The sequence below is a fragment of the Lontra canadensis genome, unplaced genomic scaffold, assembly GCF_010015895.1.
Source record: "Lontra canadensis isolate GAN:19392208 unplaced genomic scaffold, GSC_riverotter_1.0 scaffold69, whole genome shotgun sequence".
Lineage (NCBI taxonomy): Eukaryota > Metazoa > Chordata > Mammalia > Carnivora > Mustelidae > Lontra > Lontra canadensis.
Window position 1 is genome coordinate 10,358,998 of NW_022631063.1, and position 25,400 is coordinate 10,384,397.

Genomic DNA, 25,400 nt, shown 5'->3' on the forward strand with positions numbered 1-25,400 from the left:
TCTCTAAGTCACCGTTCAAACACAAAACCCTTTGATTCTAACTTCCCCCAGCTCCCCAGGGCCCATAGATGATAAAATCCGAACCCAAACCCCTGGATAATGCTGCCTGTACCTTTGCGACCTTGCCTCGCCTTTCCCCCACAGAGCCATCCTTCCCAATCAACAATTACTTTTCTTCCCAATACTTATTGCTGCCTCTTGCTCAACACCTGGGATGAGTTCTTGTGTCCTCATCTGAACTTTTGTTAAAGTCACGCAGCCAGGCAGCAGACCGTGACCCCTCCTCGAAATTCCTCCGGAAGTATTTACTGGTGGTCCCACCCAGGCAGCCTTCAGCCTAATCTCCTAGAAATATCTTCCCAGGTCTGTGCCCTTCCCAACCAGATAATTGACTCCTGCGGGGCCTGAAGCAGCCTCCCGTCGCTTAGTATTCCCAGCGCCTCTGACAAGGTAAGTGTTGGTCGGTAAGGACTGAGTTGACCCGACAGGTGGTGGGAACTTGTTAAAATGAGCTGAAAGCTACCGAGAGGCCCAGAGGCACGCCTCCCTCTCCCGGCGCCCCGCGCTGCAGGGCCGGTGCTCTTCCCACCGAGTTCCTCCATCCCCCCAGCCGGGCGGCTGTCTGGGCGCAGGGGCGCACCGAGCCCTCGGGGGGCGCAGGCCCGGGAGGCCGGCCCGCACGTCGGAGCTGCGGCCAGAGGCCCGGCCGTTCCGCGCTCGGAGGTAGGTGGTGCTGTTGCCGCGACTGTCTTCCTCATTGGCGCGGGGCGGAGAGGCGGAATGTTCAACTCCTGACTCGGGCGGAAGCGTGGGAGCCGCGCGGGCCGCCGTCCTCTCGACCCCCGGTCGCCGCCCCTGCCCTCGGCGCGCGCGGGGCCTCGGCGCCCCCGGCTGCTACTCGCGCCCGGCCCGGGAGCCAGGTAAGGGGCCGGCGGGAGGCCGCGGAGGGCGAGGGTGGGTCGGAGGCCCGCGGCGCTCGCGAGTCTCGGGGCCGAGGCCCTGGCGGCCTGAGGGGCTCCGCCGCGCGCCCTCCCCGACCCGGGGCCCGTGCGGGCGGCTGGGGCCCGAGCGAGCGTTGCCGGAGTTCCGCGCGGCGGCCCGGAGGCCCCGGGAAGTTCGGGCGGGTCCCACGCAGAAGTTGGCGTCCGGAAGGGCGGGCGCAGCCTGTCGGGCTTTCCCGGCCCTGCGCGCGGCGCGGGAGCGGGGGCCGCCGCTTCCCCTCGCGGAACGCCGGGGCCCGAGCGCCGGAGCGCCGGCCTGGGCGCGGACGACGCGGCCCCTCTGGGAGGCGAAACGCGAGTTTTCCAAATCAGGGCAGGGCGCCTTCCGCTTCCCAGCAGAGGGCTGTGCGTGCGAGGGGAGACCAGTAACTTCTGCTTTTCTCCCACCGCGAGCCGCCCTCCCCGGCCCTCTCCGGGACAGCGTGCCGCTCGCGCCGCCCGCACCCTCCAGCGGCCCCCCCTGCCTCCCACCGGGGGCGAGGGTGCTGCTCCGCGACCCGCTGGCGGCCCGCGGCCCCCGGGCTCCGAGACTTGCCCCCAGCCGGGAGGGCCAAACTGAGGTGGCCGCGACGCTTGTCTGGCTCCTGACAGCTCGCAGACCAACTTTTCCAGAAACCCGGCGAGATGGCTCCGAATTGCCAGAATAAAGGGGGCAGGTCATTATTAGATTGCTGAAAGCGTGTGTTTCTGATGCGCCTCGAGATGTTTGCATAAGCGCTGTTTATGGAGGACTTAATTAGTATTTCTGTTAGTTTCTTAAATAACGAAAGCAACATCATTTGGTGGCCGGATCCAATGATACGACGATAAGCAGCTCTCTGTTAATAATGGTGTATTAGAATCCACTTAGCAATTAATGCGAGGATATCTGAGCTAAGATGGTTGCTAAAGTATGTTCTTTTTTATCCCTGAAGCTGTTTTAGGAGAGCCTTCTTGCTTTCTTGACCTCACTTGACGCTAACGGTCAGGATTCTGCGGATCCAAACCTACAAACACATTTAAAGACAAAAATAAACAAGTGCTTCAAGACAGTTAATGACTTCTTTGTAGTGGGCCTAGCTCCACAGTGAAATTTCATGTTGCTTTTCGATTAAAAAAAAAAAAATGACGGATGCATTTTAATTATGGCTTTGGTCATTTGTAGAGCCTTTGTTTAAAGTTGCAGCTACAATAGTGAGAGATTAGAGAGATTGCAAATGAACATGAACTTGGTTTGTTTGGAAAGAGTGAATTAAGATAAAGGAAGATGGTCCCATAAAGCAATGTGTACTGTTTATTTTAGTCTTTCACAACATAATTCCTATTATAACTTTTTTGGGAGGTGTTTTTTTTTTTTAACCTGGAAAATATTGTTTAATTTCATAAGTTAGAGTGGTAATAATTCCAAAGTAAATGATCCCAGTGCAATGGCAAGGAGACTTTTCTTGTCTAGCAAAGCAAATAGATGACTGATCTCTTCTTACTCTTTTCTGGAACACATAAGACACATTAAAAAGAGAAATATCCAAATATTAGGCAGGAGGATTTGGATCTAAAAATGGATGGTCAAAGATCTTGGGAACTAAGGGACCTTCTTGCCAAATAAGGAAACTTGGCAAGTTGCACTGTATATTTTAAGTTAGCACAAGAGTGAGTGTTATTGGCAATATATTGGCTGAGTGCCTATCTGGAATGAGCAGTGAAACTGACTTTGACAGGGCTACAAAACTATAAACAGGAGTTATGAGGGGTGTGGAGGGAATAATCTAGTCAGAGAAAACACTAGCACTGTTACAGTGAGGTTTCGTGAAAAGAGGTCAGACATACATGAAGCTATTAGTGTGGAGTCAAAGAGAAGAATGGACAGTTTTTAGAAATTGTTGGATTCAAAGAAAAGAGAGGAGAGAATCAATGTTTTTTTCTTTTTAAACCCAGAAAAAGGTGTTTGCGGTGATACAGTACTTCTTGGAATGAGATAGCCTTGTATCTGTATCCAGAGATACTGAAAATAAAAATCAATTTGGATCATTTGTTTTCCATTTTATTCTACCCAGGACAGATTGACAGGGAGGGTGTCTCGTCTATCTAAATGTAATAGGAGTAGCCAAGGCGTCTTTTGGCCTTACTGCAGGGAAGATTTAGGCTACTTCTTTTGTGGCCTATTAACCTTGCCCCACTCCACACAAATAAGCCAGAGCTCCAGCTGTGACCAGAAAACTGTACCTGTTAAGGAAAGAGAGCTATAAACGCGAGAGCTTAGATTGGTTTGCCTGATACATGGGCGCTTTTGTGTGGGACCATCCTACGGGCTGCTGAAGCATCGATTATGCCCTGTAGCAGTTAAAATAATCCCAACCCAGGAGAAGATTCTGCAGGAACAAAGCAGCCATGCATTGATACTCTAACCCCGCATTACAGTTGCTAATAGGAAATTAAAGCCTCAAATTGAACTTTAGGTGGATAATAAGCAATCTAGTGATTACTGTCATAAAGAAAGAGCTTGTTTAAAGGAAAAAAACAGATTTGAAGGAGGGGACGGAATGATATAGTGGAAAAAAGACCTATGATATGGTGGAAAAAAAATGATACGACTTTGAAGTCAGAGCTGAGTTTGAGTCCTGGTCATGTCACTTGTAAGTTAGGTGCTTGGTTTGGGCAGTTTTCATTCCCTTCATCGTCTGTTTTTGCATCTGTAAACTGGGGACAGTGCTACCTACTTGCTGCATAAGCCTATGAGACTGCACACGGAAATGCTTGAAGCAGCGTCGGAAGCTTCAGCCACCATACCTGAGTGGTAGAGAAAGGTGTTTTTCCACATTCTCGAGTTAGACGCAGAGCAAGTTGCTTGTTCTGTCTATACCCAGGTAAGGCTTGCCCTTGGTAGCTGGCCCCGTTCCTGAAGCATACTTCATGGGAGTGTACAGGGCTCGGAGGTTTTCCTAGCGACTCTCCTGCTTTAAGGATTTGTAAAGCAGGTTTGTGATATTTGGGGGGAAAGAATCTGAAGCTTATTGCATTTAAATATCTATATGAGGAATTTGAAGAACTCGGGAGTTATACGAATAAGGGAAGGTTATGACCTGGAAGACCAAAACCAAAATTACTTGGAAACATTCTTAGAGCTGCCTTTGAGCACAGCTTGTCTTCAGGGGCTGACATCCTTCTTTCTGGACTCTGTAGAAGAAAACTGAAAAGAGAAGGCAAGAATCGCTATCTAAAGGTCATGGAGTGAATCTTCGCTGATGAAGCTTTTCTACCAGAGTACCCTGTTGTGGAGAAGAATGTATTTCTTCAGGGATCTGTAAATAGAGCCACAAATACTCCCCCATGTAAACAAGCACTTTCTTTAAAAATCTTGTATTTCATCTTAAAAATTCATCTGAATGTTGCATTCTCTTCTGTACTGTTTGACTATCGGACAAACCAGGACAGACAGACACTTGGCATGTTTATTCCCCCAGATGTTAAGGTGAAATGGACTCTTGTAGGTCGTGGGTTTATTCATACACCTTCTGTGCCATTGGGGGTAGTCTGCGTGTGGGGGAGGAAGAGCCTGGCTCTGATGGATGGACCTGCCCCATTAGGCTTTGCAGCCCTGCCCACTGCATGGGGTAACATGGTTCCATTTTGCGGAGAGAAGAATAGCAGTAGATCATCACCCAGAGTTTTTATTTTCAGTGGTTATCCTGGGGCTTTCAGTGTGCACAAAGTTCTTTGCTTTGGGAACGGAGGAGAGGAAGGGATGAGGGGAAAGATTAGTTGCAGGATAGAAATCTGGAGTATGACTCTTGCCTTCCCAGCCCGTTTGGGAGGAGAAATTGAGGAGAATGGCCCAGTCATCTCTAACATCTCCATCGCTGATGGCCATCACTGCTCCTCTGCCTTGCCGGGGACTCCCGGGTCAGGTTCATGTATCCCTGGGAAGGGAGACCATGCATCCTTTATAGTAGGTGGATTAGTCACAGAATACTCACAGGGTCGCTGTTCTGGCTGTTGCAAGAATCTCCTGTTCCGCGTGCCCACATCCCGTTGAACCCTCTCCAGGACAGGCAGCTCACTACTAGACAGAGTGGCATGTTTGCTTCTTAGGCGACTCTAATAACCTGGAATTCTTGCTGGAATTTTTAGATCGGTGAAGCATAATGTGGGGTCTTCCGTGGCCTCCTCTGGTTTTAACAGTCCCCATTTGCTTTCATCTTATGTCGAGGTTACCAGGTTTTAACTGTCTTATTGACCCTTCTCAGGCCACATTTGTTCTAGGTAATTAGTCCAAGAGCACAACTGTTTGTTAGCTGGCAGGAGGGGTCAGATAGCTTCTGTCTGATGGAACATGGTTAGGGGTAGAAACAAAAGCCAAGTAGCAGCAGCACTAGGGATGGCTAGGCCCACTGACTGAAGTAAGCCTTGTTTCGTCTTGTTTTCTCCCCTACCCCTACTCCCACCCCCAAACATCTGTGAATTCCTCTTCCAGCCGCTGGTGGAAATGTGCCCTCTCAATGCTCCTTTGCTCCCCTCCCAGACTCTGGCCCAGCTCTCTTCCTGGGCCTCCAGTCCTTGGACATGGTTCCTCTGCAGGGACCCCAGGTCACCCATCGTACCGGCCTCATGTGGCCTAGTTGGGCTTCTGTTTGAGCACAGACACGTTTCCATGCGGTATTTCTGTGGCGGAAGTGCCCCCTGCCTCCTACATTCCTCTTCCTCCTGTTTTGCCTCCAGTAACAACATTTCTGGCAGGGAAATGTGTCATGGAAGTCTGTCTTCGTTAATTGAAGTATTAAAGGACAAATCAGAATGTTTCATTTAACTGGCTCATTTGTATTTTAACCTTGGCTCTAATTAGAGGGATTTGTCACTTGTACGGTCAAGCATAGACTCACAAAAAAATGAAACAGTAGCTGTTCTATTTTTTAAGAGTCTCAAAGTCTATTTCTCTCTGATAGTCACGACTAAAGAGCCTATTCACCGAGCCCAACCTCTTCTGCACAAGATCAGCTGCTTTTCAGGCGCAGCCTTGAAGGGAGGAAGGAGTGTCCATGGTCCACGATACTAGTTGGTTCTATTTGCATACCTACTCTCCTCTAGCTAGTCTTGCAGATCTTTCTTTGCGTGGTTTAAAAACAAAAACAGTAAACGAACAGCCCTGCTCAAGAACAGAATGTTAGGATCTTTGCCCTTGCTGTTCTGAACAAAGACACCAAGTCAAGCTCTCCCCATGTTTTGAAGATTAGACTTGGAGGAGAAAAATCATTATAGAGCCATAAACCAAGTGGCATTGTTTTAATACACATGAAGGTAAAGCACATATTTGTCTTATTCACTGATCTATGTTAAGGAGGCTAAAACAATGCTAGCATAAATAAATATTAGAGCAGCAAGGTTGGCAGAAGAATTTGTTGAGGGCTGTTCTCTAAAAGGTTGTTTTTTTTTTTTTTTCCCCTTTTGGTCCTATTCAGGTCATTCTAAAATAAATTAGTTTTCTTCCTATATTGCATCAAAAATAAACTTGTAATTTTTATGAGGAAGGGAAAAAGGAAAATGTCAGTTAAGGATAGAAAAAGAGGAAGAATCTGCATTCAGAAATTACAGGCTCATGTAAAAAGTAGAAAAATGCAGAAAAAGTCCAAAGACCTATTTTCTAGTATAGTTAGTCCTTTTAGAAGGTGGATTTAATTAAAAAAAAAAGTTATGATTTGCAGGTATTTAATGATGGTAGTTACAGTTTCTTGAATCCATTTGATATGCAGTAGATAAGATCTAAAGGCAGACAGTGGCCACCATGGAAAGTAGGAATACTCAAGGAAACTACCAAAGTGAATGCCATAATTGAAATAAGTAGGTCCTAGAAACTCTGATATCTAAAAAGTGCAAAAAAAAAAAAAGTATCGTCGTTTAATAAATTATTCTCCTTATGAAAACGTTCAAAAGAAAATTGTGATTACACACTAATAAGATCTTGCAAAAGCGACCCAAACCAAAAGCAGCAAACAGGAGTGAGGAAAAAATTAAAACATACACAGATAAGAAGGGACCAATAGTACATTTATTTATTAATCATTGCTCTGCCAAGCTACTGGAGATATAAAACGATTCTGAAAACAGAGGGAAGAGAACTATGGAGGAGAGCAGACTGAACGATGAAAGCAGAAGTCTATGATGATAAGACTTACTAAGATAACTTGACAATGGTCCTTTCCATTTGTTGAGTATTGTTTACTAGGCGCTGGGCACTGCACAAAGCACTTTCACGTCTCCCACTTCTCAGCACCAAGCAGGATGGGTATTGTTGCCTGTGAGAAGACTGAGATCTGAGACGTACACTAGTAAGTTCACATTTGCTACTAGGCCAAGGTCTAACCGCTAGTAAAGTTCACATTCGCTACTGGATCTAACTGGGGTCTTTTCCCTGGACCATGCTGCTTTTGTGTTGAAATAGCTGTTATTGGGAAAGGACACTCCTTAAAGAATTCAAATAATATTCTGCAAACTGGATAACTTTTGAGCTAGCAACTTGGAGTCATTTGGTAACAGAATGGAAGAGCTTTCAAGTTTTTTTTTAACTTACTGGGTCTAGAGAGGTCACGGTCAGAAAAGGTGATTGGTTCAAGGGTTACCAAGAGCTAGAGGCAGAGTTCAAACTTATTATCCATCTAAGCCTAGATCTTGTTTTTTTGTTTGTTTGTTTCGTTTTGTTTTTTTAATTTTAGAATGTTAACAGGATCTTTTCTTCTTTTATTTTGTTGTTTTTAATTTAGGACAAAAGTCATTTTTTTGGACTAGAAAACTGAAAACCTTAAAGTCAAATAATACTCCATTTAAGGTTTTTTGCCTCCATATGGTTTCACTTTTGACAGTTTGCTGATGGTGATAATATAGGTGCTTTCAGCAGTTTAGTTAATAGTTAAAAATCTTTTTTAAATTTCGATTTTCGCTTTTTAAAAATTGAACAAGTTTTTTTTACTATTCAAGTATTCAAGTGATTGGCTTCCACCAGCACTTGTTAGTGATTTTCAGCCTTTTCAGTGCTCTGACACCCTCTTATGCTTTGATTTTTGTGATATCTCCGCTCTAGCTTACCCTTCAGTGCTGTGTGGTAGATCCTTATTAATATTTAAAACAGCTGTGAGAGTTTATGAAACAAAAGTTAAAATACTACAAAAATAGGACTGGGGATTGTTGCATGGAGAAAAATTGCCTTTCCTGTGTAAAAGCAATTATTTTCACATGGTGGGATATAAACATCACTTGATTGGGTATGCTAGGTAAATACCTTTGTATGGATGACTCATTACATTTGGGTGTATTCACTGAAGAACACCTCTGAAAAGTTAGACATAATTTGATCAGGTAGTAGTCTTCCCCAGGATGCTCTAAGTGTGATTAATCAGCAACTCCTATTTTCCGTTCTTCTGATCATAAGTTGATCCTCTTTCAGTAATGATTTAAATTAAAGGAGGATAGCTCAAGGGGAAAAATAAATATCTTCCGTTTTTTGAAAATTTGTGTTACACCACTTTGCTCTTACGAGAGACCTAAGTTAATACCTGGTTTTGCTAACTGAAAGAAATCTGAAGAGGATTTTCACTTTTAGGGAAAGAAAGACAAAAAGGGAAAATTGCATTCAGCATTTATTTTGCAGTAAGCTGTTAATAGAGGCGGGATGCACCCCAGCCCCCTACCCCTGGTACAGCAATCAGCATCAAGCCACCGTAGCTTTGAACTGTCTGAGGGCATCTATACTTTCTTTATCTTGATTTATTTACTTAAGCATGCATCAGCAAGATGTGTCATAAGCTATCCGAAAAGCCTAAGAGGGGTTAATTTTGGAGTCTGGAAATACTCAAAATATTTTCTCCTTGTAAATTAATGGCAGTTGCTTTTTCGCTTTACGCCATTTTTGCTAATGAAAGGTTTCAAAGGAAGGCTCTACTTTCGGATAGTGGGGAAAACCTGTATGTGGTCTGATACTCCTATAGAAGGCAGTGGGGATTTCAGTCGGGTTTCTCAGCTGAGTCCATGATGCTTTGCAAGCTCACTGAAATTAAAACCTGTACTCGTACACCCCAGAATTGTTAGTCTCTTCAGTAATAAAGACGGGACTTAATTTTTTTATGGTCTCAATAAAACATTCAAGTAATTACATAGTTCCATTCATACATAGCAAGATGTATCACAAAGTGAGTAACAATGATTCTGGGAAGAACAGGATTAGTTAGTTGCGTCATCTCAAGGAATGAAGGGCCTGGAGAACAATACTTCTCAGAGGTCAGCCTTCCTCAGGTCAGTTTCAAATGTAAGCGATCCTACCTCGGTTCATCCGTACTCCCTGGACTTGCTCTGTACAGAAAGTTTAGATTTATTCATATTGATCTCATCCTGGTTTAGATCTCTAGGCTTTTTTTTTTGAAGATTTTGTTTATTTGTCAGATTGAGGGAGAGTGCAAGCAGGGGAGGAGCAGAGCGAAAAGGGAGAAGCAGGCTTCCCACTGAGCAGGGAAGCAGATGCAGGACTGGATCTGAGGCCCCTGGGATCATGACCTGAGCTGAAGGCAGACGCTTAACCCACTGAGCCACCCAGGCGCCCCCCTAAGTTTGTTTTGAAAAGAATTTCCTTCCTCTTTGTCCTCCTCCTATTCCTCCTCCTTGCCTTCCTTCTCCCTTGGACTCACAGATACCTAATTCTGGAGTCCCAAATATATTCTCCTCAGTTTCCCAAGAAGCCTAGGCAGCAGTTTCCAAATCAGGATTCGCTCCCCAATCCTCTGGGGGGAGCTTGTAAACACTACAGATGTCAGATTTTACTTAGGCTGATTGGAATCTTTCTAGCTACAAAAAGTGTAAGGGAAGAATAGCCAGAAACCATTCATTCATTTGTTCATTTGTTCATCCATTCAGCAATTTTTGAATGGAAAATGTGCAGCATGTGTGGCTGTGTACTAGGTGCTGAAGATCCAGATGGAAATAGAAATGAGTGTTGCCTTTAAGGGATTTACAGTCTGGTGGGAAGTAAGTGGGAAAGCTGAATAGGTAAAGAAAGGTGCTGAGGCACAAAAGGAGAACTTAATTCTGCTTACGGGACTTGAAGCAGGTAGTCGGGGACAGGAGTTTCCTGGGCAGAGAAGGACATTCAAAGTAGAACTAGGTTATGCGAAGGTATGGAGATGTGAGAGAGGTTAGCAAGTACTGGAAACTGCATGTAGTTCCTCATGTGTGTATGAGAAAACAAGAAGTAAAAGTTGTCGGTGGTAAAGGAGCAACACAAGAAAATTTCCCAGAACTGAAAGACACGAGTTCACTGAGAGCACAGGCTGAGAGAGTTCACTGAATGTCCTACCAGTAAATGGGAGACTCTCCTCAACATGTGCTGTCGATTTCAGCTTCCGGAAGTGAATACAGGGTCCTAAAAGCTTTCAGAGAAGAAGTAATAGTATAAAAAGGATTAGTTACCAGAGCACAGTCAGGCTGCTTTGCAGCTGCATTAGAGACTAGAAGACTATGAAGGAATACTTTTGAAGTTATTTCCTACCTGGAATTGCAGAGCCAGCCAGGGTACCAATGAAGACATTTAAAGACACACAGATTTAAAAAAAAAAAAAAATTGCATTCTGGATACTCTATTAGGTTGTTAATGGGAGATGTACACTGTTCAAACAAGGGAATAAACCAAAAAAGGAAAAGCAGGGGATTCAAGGACGGGGGTTCTCACAGAGAGGATGAAGGAAATTTGGGGATGATGGTGAAGGGAAATTCCAGTCCAAGTCAGGCCTATATAGCAACCATTCAGCCAGATTGAATCCAGATGAAGAGTACAGGAGGAATGTCTCTGAAAAAACAATAGAACATTCTCCCCCAAATTACCAGACATTTTCATTTTGTTAGAAGAGGTTTGCAGTTCTTGGGAGAATTTGATGCAGTGCATACGTGCTAAGCAAACAACAAAAATGGAGCAATTAATAACTCTAGGAGAAACAAAAAGTTATCCAAGAAAGGAAAAAATCATTGAATCCCACATAGCAGTCCTGAGAATATTTACTTTGTCTACAGTAGTCAGACTACTGACTATTGATTTAACTAAATGTTAAAATATATTTGGAAGTTGGGAGGATTGGCAAGTGTGGCGTATTTCTATGCAGGAATAAAGGAGATTTATGAAAACTAAATCCTTTTCTTCCACAGGGAGAAGTTAATAGGTAATATCTGAAATGGAACAATGGAGAAATAGCAATATGAACACATTTTGTAGAAATATAGAGGTAAATAGCAGAAGAAAATGCTAAAGTAGTTGAAATTCGTTCCCTCTGGAGAGAGAATTGGGTGTGGGGAGGGGTGGAGGAGAGTTTTATTTTTTATTATAGGCTTTGTAGTCCTATTTTATTTTTATACTTTGATAACATTAAAATAACAATATAGACCTCGCATCAGTAACACGCAGGGAATCTTGCAAGTGGTGCTTCAGATTTTGTTGAACCACCTTTGTAGCTTGCATATTCTTTTTACCTACCTTTGGCACATTCCTAAATTTTATCCAAACTTTCTTCTTTTCTATAACTAACTGATATGAATTGAAGCAAAAGTTAATAAGGTAAATTGTTGACTCACACGTGTATAGACTAAAGCTGGATGCGGTAGGTTTTTTTGCCCTGTATTTTTATGTAGACCATAAGCTAGCTTTTAAACTTAAAGTGGAAAAAAACAAACAAACAAAAAACCAATCCTCTCTCTTGTCTTCTCCAAGGGGTAGAGCAGAGTTTGACTTCGTGTAGGGAATCAGCATTCTTGGGGCATTTGGCTCGCTCAGTAGATACAGCATGTGACTCTTGATCTTGGGGCTGTGAGTTCAAACCCCACATTAGCCATAGAGCTTACTTTAAAAAAAAAAGGGAAGAAAAAAAGAAGGAAAAAGAAATCAGCATTCCTCAGTGACCTGATGTTCCAAAAATGGGGCTGCTAGTTAGCTGCACGTTAAGATCTCTGAGCCGACTGTGTACAGCACTCAACAGAGCTTCAATTTGTTTATGAAGAAAATTTGTCCATTTATATGGATACAAACTGCCCCTCCACCTTTTTGTTTTGAAAATAATCAAACCCCACAGAGAATGGAAAGAGTAGTGAAGCACTCCTATAACTTTTGCCTAGATTCGTGAGTTCTTAACATTTTGCCGCATTTGCTACCCATGCACTGTTTTTGAAGGTGGGGGGGAAGGTTGTACCATTTTAAATCAAGTTGTAGGTATAATGCTTAAATATGCCTCCCAGTAGTCTCCAAAAAACAAGAACATCCTCCTACCAGACCAGAATACCATTATTATGCATGGATAAGATAATAGCACCTAATATATAGTTAGTATTCAAGTTTTCCTCAAATCCCAATAATATTTTCTGTAGATTTTGTTTTTTGATGCCAATATCCAGTCGGTGGTCAGTTACTGCATTTGGTCCTCATGTTTATTTATGTCTCCTTATGAAATTTTTCTGCCTTTTTTTTTTTTTTTTAATCTTTCCTGACATTGACAGTGATGAGGACCCAGGCTTGTTGTTTTTGCATGTGTATGTTTTTGTCTCTTTGCTCCCTCATTGTGAGAATCTGGTTTACAATTTAGCAAGAACATGTGTGCAGACTTTTGTCATCCACCTGCTTCATATACAGGTTCAAGATTTTAGTCCATTGTTTTCTTGTTTGTAGGTTTTTGTTTTGTTTTTCCTGCTCATCTGTGGTTTGGCATGGGGTGTAAAGAATGACCACTTATCTGGATAATAGTAAAACTCCTTAGTCTGCAGAAAATATCACTGTAATAATCTCGGGGAGGGGTAATCTGTTCCTCTGGAGACAAACATAATATTTTTTTTTTTTTTAAAACATTCTTGGCAGAATTCTTTGGATGACTTAATATATTGTAATCAAGGGCAAATTTTCTCCTCTTTAATTAAGTTCTGCTACAGTATACAGTCCAGGGAGCCACTTGTGGCAAACACTCGGCCTGCTTTTCAGTCATCCCTCCGCGGAACGTTTGCTTTTGGAATAGACGCCCTGAACGTGTGTTGAGTTTGCAGCATTTTGGCCCTCCCTGTGCCGGGATGCCCGGCCGCTTAGGTTATGTATATTTTGCGTGAAGTGAGCACAACGTGGAGAGACGCCGTGCCTCGGATACCAGGAGAGCTGTGCAAGCTTGCTGCCGAAAGCATGCCTCCCGTCTGTCAGGGCTTTGTGATAGACCTGGTGACACAGTAGCCTTTCGCCAGAGCTCCTGGGGATGTGCAGGAAGTACCGTGACGGGTTTTGTCAGGGGGGAAATCTGAGCCATTTCTCTGCGAACAGCTGGGTTTCAGAGTCTGGACAAGTGGCCGTTGACTTTTGCACGGGCTGCCAGGGTAAGGGTTTTTCATTTTGATTTGTTCATAGCCTTGCTTTCCTTTCTCCTAAGTCATCAGGGCTCTTTCTGGAAGTTTCGCGGCGCTTGTTACACATTAAAGTGGGATTCAGAGGATTGGTTCTAATATGTTTATGATCCAACTTTTCTTTCACTTTGTCTCCGCAGATTTTGTGGGAGTCTAATCCTTTGTCATTATGAGATGTCGTCTCTCGGTGCCTCCTTTGTGCAAATTAAATTTGATGACTTGCAGTTTTTTGAAAACTGCGGTGGAGGAAGTTTTGGGAGTGTATATCGAGCCAGATGGATATCCCAGGACAAGGAGGTGGCTGTGAAGAAGCTGCTCAAAATAGAGAAAGAGGTAAGGTCTTCTTCTGCTGTCAGAATGGTCGCGATGGCACTTACGTAAGCTGTTCAACCCCAGTCAGAGGTCACGGGCTGTCGGGGACCTCTCAAGCCAGGCCTTTGGGGCTGATCCACGAAGCTGTTTCCCAATTCCATTCTGGGAGCCCCATAAATAGAAATCCCTGCCACGTGTGCTTTAGGGTTGAGTTCTCCTAGGGGTCATCTGAACTGAGAGGATTTGTTTCCACAGCATGAAAGACCGAATGTTCTCTGGGCTCTCCTTGAGGGGAAGATGAGGTTTCAAACCTTCCGAGGCTTCAGGCTTTGCCTTTTCCCAGGTCAGCCGAGAGGGGTCAGTAAAGAGTAATGTGTGAACATTTTTACTCCTTTTCTATTTTGGGTTTTGTGAATTTGTGGCCATCAGGAGTTGTCTTTTAAAAAATGAAAAGCGTTATTTTTCTACTGAAATACAAATAATACTAGCTTCTTGGATTTCACCTCTACTTGGACTTCGTCTTAATAAAGAATTAACAGGTGCTAGACAAACAGCTGCCCTATTTGTAAAATCAGAAAGGAGCCTTGGCTTCCCGAGTCTGGCACTTGTGCTGGTTCCGGGGGAGCACGCGACTCCTACTAAGGCCCTTCCTCTTCCTTAGGAATAACACGCAGCGTAGTCCCGGGGTCCCCAGTGTAGTACCTGGAGAATAAAGCTAATTGTGGAGCTGACCTGCAGGGGCTCAGTGGCATTCGCAGCTTTTACCCTCTGGAGCTAGTTTTGGTCATATCTATTTATGTCCTGTTTTGGCTAATTATTGTGGTGGGTTTTTGTTTTTTTTTTTTTATCCCCCCAGTGTCTTTTTAAAGGGAACTTTGCCATAAATATCTTTTAATCTCCCCTGAATGATTTCATTTTTGTTTTTCCCCATTAACTGCTGTCAGTGAACCACAGCAGTTGATTAGAGAATGGGGCCTGAAAGGCAACCTTTGTGGTGTTTCCTCCCAGCAGGGCTGTGTGACTCTGGTCACCAGCTCGGCTTCCAATTTGTTGAAGCCAGGTGAGCAGGACTAAGATCTTTCTGCCTGAGGGTACCTGTAGGTTGTGGAAAGCATTAAAGAGCGATAGCTTTTCATGACAGTGTGTATACAAAACAGACCGGTGCTATGTAGAAAAAGTTTCCTCCCCTTTATTTCTCCATGAACACATTTTAAAATAGTAGCCACATAGTAAAACCATTTCTTACTCTGGACAGAGCCTAGCTGCTTTTATCTAGTGAACTCTTATGTCCTTTACAGGCAAGCATTATTGTACCCATTTTCTAGATGGGGAAGTAGAGATCTGGAAAATGTATTAAGGTACCTCAGGAGGGGCAAGTAAAATCCAAGAGATCAGATCTCCTGTTCTGTAGTTCTGAACTCTGAAATCTGTAGTTGACAAGATTAAATAGAAAATAAACCAATTCCATCAAATTTATATTTAGAATATTTAAACCTGCTAATGTTTGTAAGCATTAGGTCATGCAGCTTCTGTACAAGCATGTTCTTAGATGATTGTTGGGTGTGAGAAAGACCTTTGAGTCCAAGAGCAGATTTTGCCAGGAAAACAGTAATTGCAGCCTACTCACTCCACCCCCACACCCTATACATAATATCATTTATTATTTTATTTTATTTTTTTACTATCTTTAAGAAAGCAGGAAAATGACATAGGAAAGCACGGGGGCGAGGAAGCAGGAATTGGAAACGCCCAAGTCCGGCTCTTATGTAGGTATTTAACCTAGATGGGTTATCATTCAGAAATTGAGTTGATTTACAGTGATATAAATACAGCTTTGGGGGCTTGGTTTGTCAGTGACTGTCAGCGAAAAGGAGACGGGGTGAATTACGCAGAGCATCCTCCAACTTACTGAGTCAACATGCGTTTGAGATAGAAAACATTTTGGCCAGGGCTTGGCAGTTATTGGGAAAGGCAATGTGCATTTCTTAGGTTGATTTTTGTTATGCTTTATGAGCTATGGGTGGGCTTGCCGGCTAGGCGTTTTCTAAGTAAGGTAAAAGTAGTAAGCTCTGGATTTTTTTCCGATGTGTAGATTCAGTTTTATGTTACTTGATCACTTTTGCCAAGAAGCAGTGGGATGCTTAATAACATGTTTGTAGCTCACTCATGGAACTCTTAAGAGGGACCTGATACTGGATTATGTTTTATGAACTTAGTGATGAAAGGTAGGTGGAGAAAATATTTACCAAACTCTTGAACTTCACATATGTGGGAGGAAAGAAGACCTTCTATTTTGACTTTTTTGTAGACCTCTAATTTAGGATGTGTTACTTTTCTCTGCGTTAGTGAATATTTATTAATTTTTTAATTTAGAAGAAAAGAAAAATTGAATTTATTTAAAATCTGTGTAGTTTTTTAAAATTTAATTTTTAAAAGATTTTATACCTAGGGAATAACTATAAGAATGGTACTGTGAATTCTAGCATTCCCCTGGAATCACCACTTATTAACATTTTCAACATTTGCTCTCTCTTTATTTATTATATTAATTTATATGTATTCATACATATTTATTTATTTTGAGAGAAATTGAAAGAGAAAGGGAAAGAATGGGAAGAGGGCAAAAGGAGAGAATCTTCAGACTCCCTGCTGAGCGTGGAGCCCGGTGCAGGAAGCTTCTCAGGACCCTGAGACCATGACCTGAGCTGAGACCAAGAGTCAGACGCTTAACTGACTAAGTCACCTAGGCGCCCCCATATTCATCTATATTTTATTGAACCATGAGATAAATCACAGATACTAGGTACATTTATCCCTAAACACTTGAGCGTCTCCCAAGAATGCAACTGTAGCACAACTATCCAATTAGAAAATTTAATACTAATGCAATAATATTACCTGTCCTACAGTCTGTATTCAAATTTTGTGGACTGTCCCAGTGAGGACTTTCTAATGGCAGTTTTTTTCAACCCAGGATCCAGTCAGGATCACGTATTGCACTTCAATGGTATACCTGTTTAATCTGCTTTAACTGGGCGGTTTCTCTGCTCTTCTTTGTCTTTTAAAATTTGACATTTTTGAAGAGTGCAGGACAGTTAATGTAGAATGTCCCTCATTTTGGGTTTATCTGATTTTCCCTTCCTCTTGCCTAGTTTAAGGTTATGTAGTTTTGGTAGGAATACTTCAGAGGTCATATGCCCTTGGCATATTTTAATGGGAGACTCTGATGTCAGTTTGTCTTGTTACTGGTGATGCTAATTTTGAACCCTCGACTAAGAGGGGTTCACCCAAATTCTCTACAGAAAAAAAATACCCTTTTTCCCTTTGTAATTAATAATTAAGCCTTTGAAAGATACTCTGAGGTTATGTAAGTATCTTCTCTCAACAAAAGTTACCCAATGTTTTGAGCATCTGTTGGCAACTCTTGTTTGAATCAGATGTTATTATGACCATTAACTGCGTAGACAGCAAAAAGTTCTAGCATAAATGAGAGCCTTCCTTTCTTCACTTACTTATTTACCTGCTCATTCACCGATTGTCTTATTATAGACTCTGGATTCTTTTTCAAATTCAAAATGTTATATCGTATTACATTGTTTCTCACTTTCATGCTGAAAATGTCCCAATGCAAGAGTCCCTTCAAGTTAGTTCCCTTGTCTTTTGGTGTCTCCATCACTTTTTAGCATTTTCTTACTTCCTTGCACAAGAAGATGTTCCAGGCTGATCTAGTTCCTGCTTGATTACTGGAATCAGTCATTTCTTCAAGAAACCTTGGTTCTGGGTACCTGATTTGGGACTCTGATATTTAGAAACCAAGATTTGGATACAAGTTTTATTTATTATAGACTTAATTTTATTTTTTTATTTTTTAAGGATTTTATTTATTTATTTGACAGAGAAAGATCACAATAGGCAGAGAGGCAAGCGGCGGGGCGGGGGGGGAAGCAGGCTCCCCACTGAGCAGGGACCCCCCCCCCCCATGTGGGGCTTGATCCCAGCATCCTGGGATCATGATCTGAGCTGAAGGCAGAGGCTTAACCCACTGAGCTGCGCTCCAAGTAGATTTACTTTTAAAAAAGAGCTGGGGTGTCCTGGTGGCTCTGTCTGGTTAAACCTCTGCCTTCGGCTCAGGTCATGATCCTAGGGTCCAGGGATCAGCCCTGCATTGGGTTCCCTGTTCAGTAAGAAGCCTGCTTCTCCCTCTCCCACTCCTCTGGCTTATGTTCCCTCTCTCGCTGGTGCTCTATCAAATAAATAAAATCTTAAAAAAAAAAAAAAAAAGAGCCTTTGGGGGTGCCTGTGTGGCACAGTTGGTTGAGCGTCCACCTCTTGGTTCCTGATGAGGTCATGATCTCAGGGTGGTGAGATCGAGCCCCATGTCGGGCTCTGTGCTCAGCGCAGAGTCTGCTTTAAATTCTCTCTCCTTCCTCTGCCCCTCCCCGCCCCTCACTTTCTCTCTTTCTCTCAGAAGGTGAATAAATCTTAAACAGTAAATAAATAAAGAGCCTTTGTACTTTGGGAGAAAGAATGGTTATAGATAAATTTTACTTCTGGAAGCATTTAATTTAAACATTAATATCATCCATATGGCTAGCTATGATCTGCAATATGCTCCTGTTAGGGATGTAAATTGGTAAACTTCTAGGAAAGAGATTAGCAAAACATATAAAAAATCTTAAAATATTTACTGTCTTTGAGCCAGAAATTTTATTTCTATGACTTCATCCTAAGGAAATAATCAGAGATGCGCAGAAAGATGGAGATAATAGGCTGCTCATCTCAGGTGGTTAATGGTGAAGAACTGGAAAAAGCCCAAGTGTTCTATAACAACTTGTCTTTTAAATTATGCTACTTCTCAAACACACACCAAAGGCAAATATGGGGGGGATGATGCATATGTTATTTCCGTTGTGTGAATCCTTTCACAATATATGCATATAGTAAAATCATCATGTTTTATACTTTTAAAATATTACAATTTTATTTGTTGATTATACCTCACTAAAGCTGAAAAAATTATTCTACATCTGTACAATGGTATTCCATTGCATTTGGAAGAATATTTAAGAGTATTGAAGGAGCTAGGGAAATGCTCATTAATGTGGTAAAGCAAGTTACAAAGCATTATATATAGTAAAATTTTGGGTGCCTGCTTGGTGTCTGTATGGTGTTTTTATTTTTCTTATACTTCCTCTGTTTTCTGTATTTTTCTATAATGGTCTTAGGTTTTCCCCAACATTTTATTATGAAAATTTCAAACACAAAGAAGAGCTGGAAGTTTCCTAGTGAATCTCTGTAGGGTCTGTACCTACCATCTAGGGTCTGTCAGTAACATAAATACTTGCTTCATCACCTATATATTCAGCTATGTGTCCTTCTACCCATCAATCTGTTTTGATGCGTTTCGATACAAGTTGCAGGCATCAGTATCTTTCCCCTTAAGTACTTCAGTGTGCATATTATTACCAGAGTTCAGTACTGTTTACTCTTTTTTCCTTTGAGGTAAAATTTACATTTAATGAGGGGCACCAATCACTCTGTACTAATGAATGTGAACACCGTGTGAGCCTTAGATTTACTTTTATAATTGGAAGAAATTCGAAAAAAAATTATAGCTCTGACAATCTCATTTTTTCAGAATGTTCAAGTGAATTGAGTTTTATAAAACTCTTTAATATACCACAGATTACTAATTTTCCAGTCTCAATTATGTGCCTCTAAAATGTTTAATGTCAACTGTTTCATCGATTTTCTGTAGCAGCGTGGAAGAATTTTTCAGTGGTAATTTAGTTAGTTGCAGATTTACTTACAGTGCAGCGTTTATTTTTGTTTAAAAAAAAAGTTCTCAACAGGGAAAGAAATACTATCTGAAGTATATCTAGTATATCTATGCCAAAGGTAAGACAAGAAGCCATTATTCTATCTTTTTGGTAAATTCTGGAGGAGTTGAGATCAAACCATAGAGCGTAGGCAGAAATCAGAGCAAGGAGTGGATAGGGCAGAGAAAGACATTGTGGGTCAGTGTCCTCTTTCCATCCACTGACCTCACATGGTGAGGAGTTCATCAGCTTTGCAACCCTTTTAGGAAGGCTTATTCAAAACAGCTTCATTCTGCTCTTGCAGTGTATTTCATGATATGTTGAATCAAACATGTCTGCACATGATGTTTTTCTAACAGATGGAAACCTGCAAGCATTTGTTACCTTGGTATCTGTGGATATCCAGCTGATCATAGGAAACCAGACCTAAGTATGTGATAGGAAACATGATTCTTTTTGTTTCCCCAAAAGAACTGAAAGGAAGCAGAGTGCTCAGGAGGTGAAAGATGAGGTTTCATTTGCCTTTTGCAAGGCATCACTCCTTTTGTTTAAGGAAAAAAAAAAAAGTCTTACCAAATTTGTTGTAGAAATGTTGAAAGCGAGATAAATTCAAGTTTTAAAACTGTCCCACACTGTAGATATTTATAAATAGAGAAGATCAAAATGTCAAAACAGGGCGTAAGAACAGGAACTACCAAGAAGTTTTTGTATAAAGGGGGAAATACCTGTATGAAGTAGAAAATACAGTTTTGAAATTGACACAGAACTCAGAACTAAAAATAAAAGGTTTCGTCATACAGACTTTATCAACGTGACAGCATTTGGTGCTTCACAGAAGGCTAGCAAATATTTTTATCACTTTAGCAGCTCTTTGGAGGACTGATTTTCCTTTCCTTTTCTTTGCAGTTCTGTAGCTGACTTTTTCCCAAGGAATTATTTGCATTTACTTTAACTGTAGAAATGCTATTTTAATTTTTTCCTGTCTCCAGACACAGTAGAGAAGAAGAAAACTGCATTTATTTTCTTTGTAAATCCTCTCAGTATTTAAATACATTGATAAAACAAATGTAAACAAAAATATCTTGGATACTTGATGCCTGCCATCAAGTTCTGGCATAGTTTCTGTGGTAATTTGTGCACAGTTTTTCCTGTCCTCAGTCAGAATTTACCCATTCTGGATTTTTTTTTTTTTTTTTTTTTTTTTGAGGTCAGTGGTTCTCAAAGTGTCCCCTTTGGACCAGAAGTATCAACACCACCTGGGAAATTGTTAGAAATGCAACTTCTTGGGCCTCACCTATACTGACTCAGGAACTCTGGTGTGTGGGGCCTAGCAGTCTGGGTTGTAGCAAGTTTTCCAGACATTCCCGATGCCCACTAGAATTTGAGAACTTTAGGTTTTCCCCGGCCAATCACAGGGCACATGCGTATGATCAGGTTGTTAACTTTAGTTTGGATTTTAGGTCCCTTGTCAAGCTGGTAGTGCTTCTTAGAGGCTTTTCATACCCTGAAATTTACCACGTCCAGGTGACCCCCAGTGCACAGGCACTGCCTGGCTGTGTCCCTGAGTGTGATAGACGAAAGCTGACTTTGTCATCGGGCTCCCTGCTGAGTGGGAAGCCTCCTTCTCCCTCTCCCTCTCCCCCGGCTTATGTTCAGGCATATAATCTCAGGCAAATGCCTTCAGATTCCAAACCTTCCACTCTGGGCTCCTCACCTGCCGTGTCTTTCGTTTTGACCTGAACTCTCACTCCTGTCTCCCTTTTCCATTTCTGTGATCGTGTTCCCTCTTTCCTGCTGCTATAACGCCCTTGTCCTCCCTGCCTGGGCAGATCCTTCCTGCTCTTGGGCTTTGATTTCTTCCTTCCCTGTGAAACAGGCTCTGGTCCTACACGCATCCTTCTTCTTTTCATTCTGAACTCATTAATGCTCGTACCACTTACATGACTTGGGATGGTCATTTCCTTGCAACTCTAGGTCACTGTGAGCCTCCGCCACTTAACTTTTCATGTGAACATGCCAGGTCCCCACATCTGAAAAGTGGAGCTTATTCCTAACAGTACCTGTTAACTGTTGGCGAGAGGATTAAATGAGAGAACTCATGTCAGATGTCTCGAAGCGTTTTTGGCACATAGGAGAACCTGGATAACCGTCAGTGATCCATGGTATCTTCACTACCGTATTCTAAAGTCAGTGTGGCCGATCAGTGTCATGTTAGCTTCTAGAACCTTATGTGGGAAAGGTATCAGAGGCCACGTGGACAGTCTGCAGGCAGCCATGGCAGGGCTCAGCAAACAGGTGGAAGGGTGGGCGTGTACATGGCATAGTCCGCACCCTGTTGGGAGCTCTCTGAGGGCAAGGGCTGGCTTTACCTTGGTCACCGATGCTGTCACCATCCTGACCGTCTTTACTGTACCCAGTACAACGACCACCGTGGTCGCTTGGTTAGGGCCTTTCCATTACTGCCCTCCTCTTCTTCATGGTGTTATAAGACTATAATCTCCATTTGATAGATTGGAAATGACACCTCAGAGAGGTCAAGTAACCTGGCTAATACAAACAGCACCTTTCCTTGCCTGCTTTTCCTCACCCAGCGCTGTGGCCCCTTGTTCCCAGTAAAGTGTCTGTTCCTTGATATTTGGTATCCTGACGCAGTCGATTTTCCTTTCATTCTGATCCTGTATCAGTGTGCCTACATCTTCTCCCTTTATTTCCTGAGCTGCAAGGGAGGATAGAACCCACCAGTCTTTGCTTATTTGCGTATTTGCCAGTGGTGACTTCGCTCAGCTTCACAGTAACAGAACTCTTAGTTCCTCCTTTTTCTCTGAGGTATCTGCTGTGGGGTTTTGGCAGATGCCTGTGCTTTGCTACCTTTTAGCTGGCGTTGCCATTTCCACTTAAGAATTTTAAACAATTCACTGTGCCGTACTTTAACTCTGTGCTACATATATAAATCCTCACTTGGAGAATAAGCAATTTAAAATAAATCATTTTATTTGGTAATTAATGTAGTCACCATTCAGAAGTGACTACTGAGCTGCTATCCATCAGCTCTTTTCCTCAAGGCAGTTCTGTTAGTGGGAGCTTATAATTTAAGACACCCCAAAGTGAACTGCTATCAAGAGATTTAAGAGGGTGCCTGGGTGGCTCAGTGGGTTAAACCTCTGCTTTTGGCTCAGGTCATGATCTCAGGGTCCTGGGATTGAGCCCCTCATCAGGCTCTCTGCTCATCAGGGAGCCTGCTTCCCCCCCAACCTCTCTCTCTGCCTGCCTCTCTGCCTACTTGTGATCTCTTTTTCTCTGTCAAATAAATAAATAAAATCTTTAAAAAGAGAGAAATTAAGAAATGAGACACATACTGACAAATGTACAAGTCAAATGAGTAAGTGTGTGTTACTGATCCTTCTGAAGGCAACACAAACCTTATAGGAGAGGTAACCTTAGAGTGAGAAAAAACCACAGGAATTGTTTCTCCTAGAATCAGGAGTTTAGGAAATCACCTGAATTATGTTTTTATGATGGCATGTGAAATGCAATAATACTAAGACAGACATCACTCTTTGCTATTTTTCAGATTAATGATATGACTGCAAAAATGTTTTATTTGCAAGAGAAAGCCCCTATCCTTATTTTTGGTACTTAGCTGTTTTAAATTTTTAAAATCCTTTCCAAAACGTCATTAGATTACATGTTTCCTTGCATGCAGAGGTTATTTTTGATTGACCATATGAGGAACATTATTGCAGCTGTTATTTTAGCTTTTCATTAAAGTATTATTGATCTCAGTATATTAAGCAATAAACATTTCAGTTACTTAATATTACTCAGTTAATTAATTCCCAGCCATGCTCTAAATATTGTGCTGAACCAAACCAATGAATATCGGTTCCAGTAAAAATGTTAATATCCTGACTGGTGTTATACAAAGCTAGGTTCTTGCTTCATAAAAATATTGTGGGGGTACCTGGGTGGCTCAGTCAGTTAAGTATCTGCCTTTGGCTCGAGTCATGATCCCAGGGTCCTGGAATTGAGCCCCACATGGGGCTCCCTGCTCTGCAGGAGGCCTGCTTCTACCTCTCCTGCTCCCCCTGCTTGTGTTCCCTCTCTCTCTGTCTCTCTGTCAAATAAATAAATAAAATCTTAAAAAAAAATATTGTGAAGCACAAATTGAATTTCTGAGAAATTCAAAGCCTAATAGAGAACAGTTGCAAAATTGGAGGAGAGGAAGAGCCATCCATGAGTATTTCAGACAGTTTCAAAACAGATATGATTGGCTGTCAGTCTGAATAGGATGCTCTCACTTGGGTAGTAAAAAGGTACCTGGAATGCCTGGGTGGCTCAGTTTGTTAAGCATCTGACTTTGGCTTGGGTGGTGATATCAGTGTCCTGGGATTGAGCCCCAGGGGTTGGCTCTGCCCGAGTCTGCTTGTCTCTCTGCCCCTCCTCCTGCTCATGTCGTCTCTCTGTCTCGCTCTCAAATAAATAAAACCTTTAAAGATAAATAAATAAATAGATACCTAGAATTTTCTAAGACAGGAAGCCATAGGAAATTAACCAAGATAGAGACCATCTTATCTCCCCCCCGCCCCACACTCATGCCTAATTCATGCTTCTGGTTAGGACATCTAGTTTCTGTTTGGATATTGCATTTGATGACCTGTGAGACGCAGGCTGTTTAGTTTTTGGAACAGTTTAATTCTTAGAAAGTTCTCTATAACTTCCAGATGTCAGTGATGGGCTCTGGCTCTGGGGCCACAAAGAACAAATCTTACCCTCTTCTATATGTTAGCTTCTTGAGCACAGGATCTAGACCCTATTGATCTTTGTATCTCCTGAGCTCACTATAAGCAGTCAGTCAATGTATAGGTCATAAATAAAATAGTCAACGTGGTATTCACACCTCAGCTTTCTTCTTTTGTAAGGTTACGGAAAGGTTTTGTATTCCTGAGTCTATAAAAGAGAACACAGTTGGCCATTCATAGTCTACTTCATACCCATTCCTTCTCCATGTTTGGCTGAATTTTTTAGTTCTTAATGCATCCATTTGTCTTTGAAAGAAAGGTTCTGTTCTATAGCAGCTAGGAAGGATTTTCCTGGCCATGGTTCTTACTTTTTTTTTTTTTTTCCTTAACACGTTTCCAAAAAAAGGAATCCAAGATGCTTTTTTCTTAGCTCTGTTAATATCAGATGTTCATTGATTGATGATCTGAGAAAAAATTAAGGTGTCCTAAATGAAATGAGACTGCTGGAATCTTAATGACTTGAGAATACGACTTTTATCCCTGTTGCTGTTCTTCAGGAAATAGTGCTTGGTAAAATTAGCTCCATTAGAGCAGCTACACTGATAAGGATGAAAATGTCTGGTGAGTGTTCGTGCAGGATCTGTTCAAGAAGGAGGGAACTGTATGGCTGCTGTGCCTTTAAAGAGATGATATTAAGCAATTAATGAACAAAATTAGTTTAACTCACTAAATTTTTAGAACATGTCGAATAGCGCTTCCTTTAGTGGGAAACTGAACTGGGCCTATTATTAGAGCTGTAGTTGGAGAGCCCATCTTCAGTAACAGGTGATCATTTTACATCATCAGATGGGTATTTTAAACATAGTCCATAGGTTAGTTGGCATCTAACCTGACTTTTCCTAAACCAGTTCAACTGTGGGCAAATCTTTAAAGTTGTGAAAGCAGACAACTTTTCCCCCTGAAAATCTCGGGACAGTTTCTTAACCACAAACCAAGGTCCCTAAGTGTAAGCTGCATTCTTCCTTGGGAAACAGTTTATGCTCTGAAGAACCTGGGAACTGGGCAAGGCCAGAGTACACGTCTCAGAACAACGAGGATATGTAGGCAACTCTGATTCTAGATAGACTTGCCTCAAGTGCCAAGCAGGCCAAGAACCG

At 42.1% G+C, this 25,400-nt stretch overlaps 1 protein-coding gene across 4 annotated transcripts in view; it reads left to right on the forward strand.

The window, feature by feature from the left end:
- The first annotated feature begins 620 nt into the window (after positions 1-620).
- MAP3K20 (mitogen-activated protein kinase kinase kinase 20) overlaps positions 621-25,400 on the forward strand; it is a 177,404-nt gene continuing 152,624 nt past the window's right edge. Inside the window, exons 1-2 of one of the 4 annotated variants that reach the window (XM_032880475.1) lie at positions 621-723; positions 13,514-13,706. In XM_032880475.1, coding sequence (XP_032736366.1) covers positions 13,548-13,706 — 159 coding nt within the window. In that variant the 5' untranslated portion in view covers positions 621-723; positions 13,514-13,547. Of the gene's footprint in view, positions 724-779; positions 921-13,094; positions 13,347-13,513; positions 13,707-25,400 lie in introns of those variants that run through there. The other 3 variants (XM_032880472.1, XM_032880476.1, XM_032880474.1) reach the window with 3 other exon arrangements.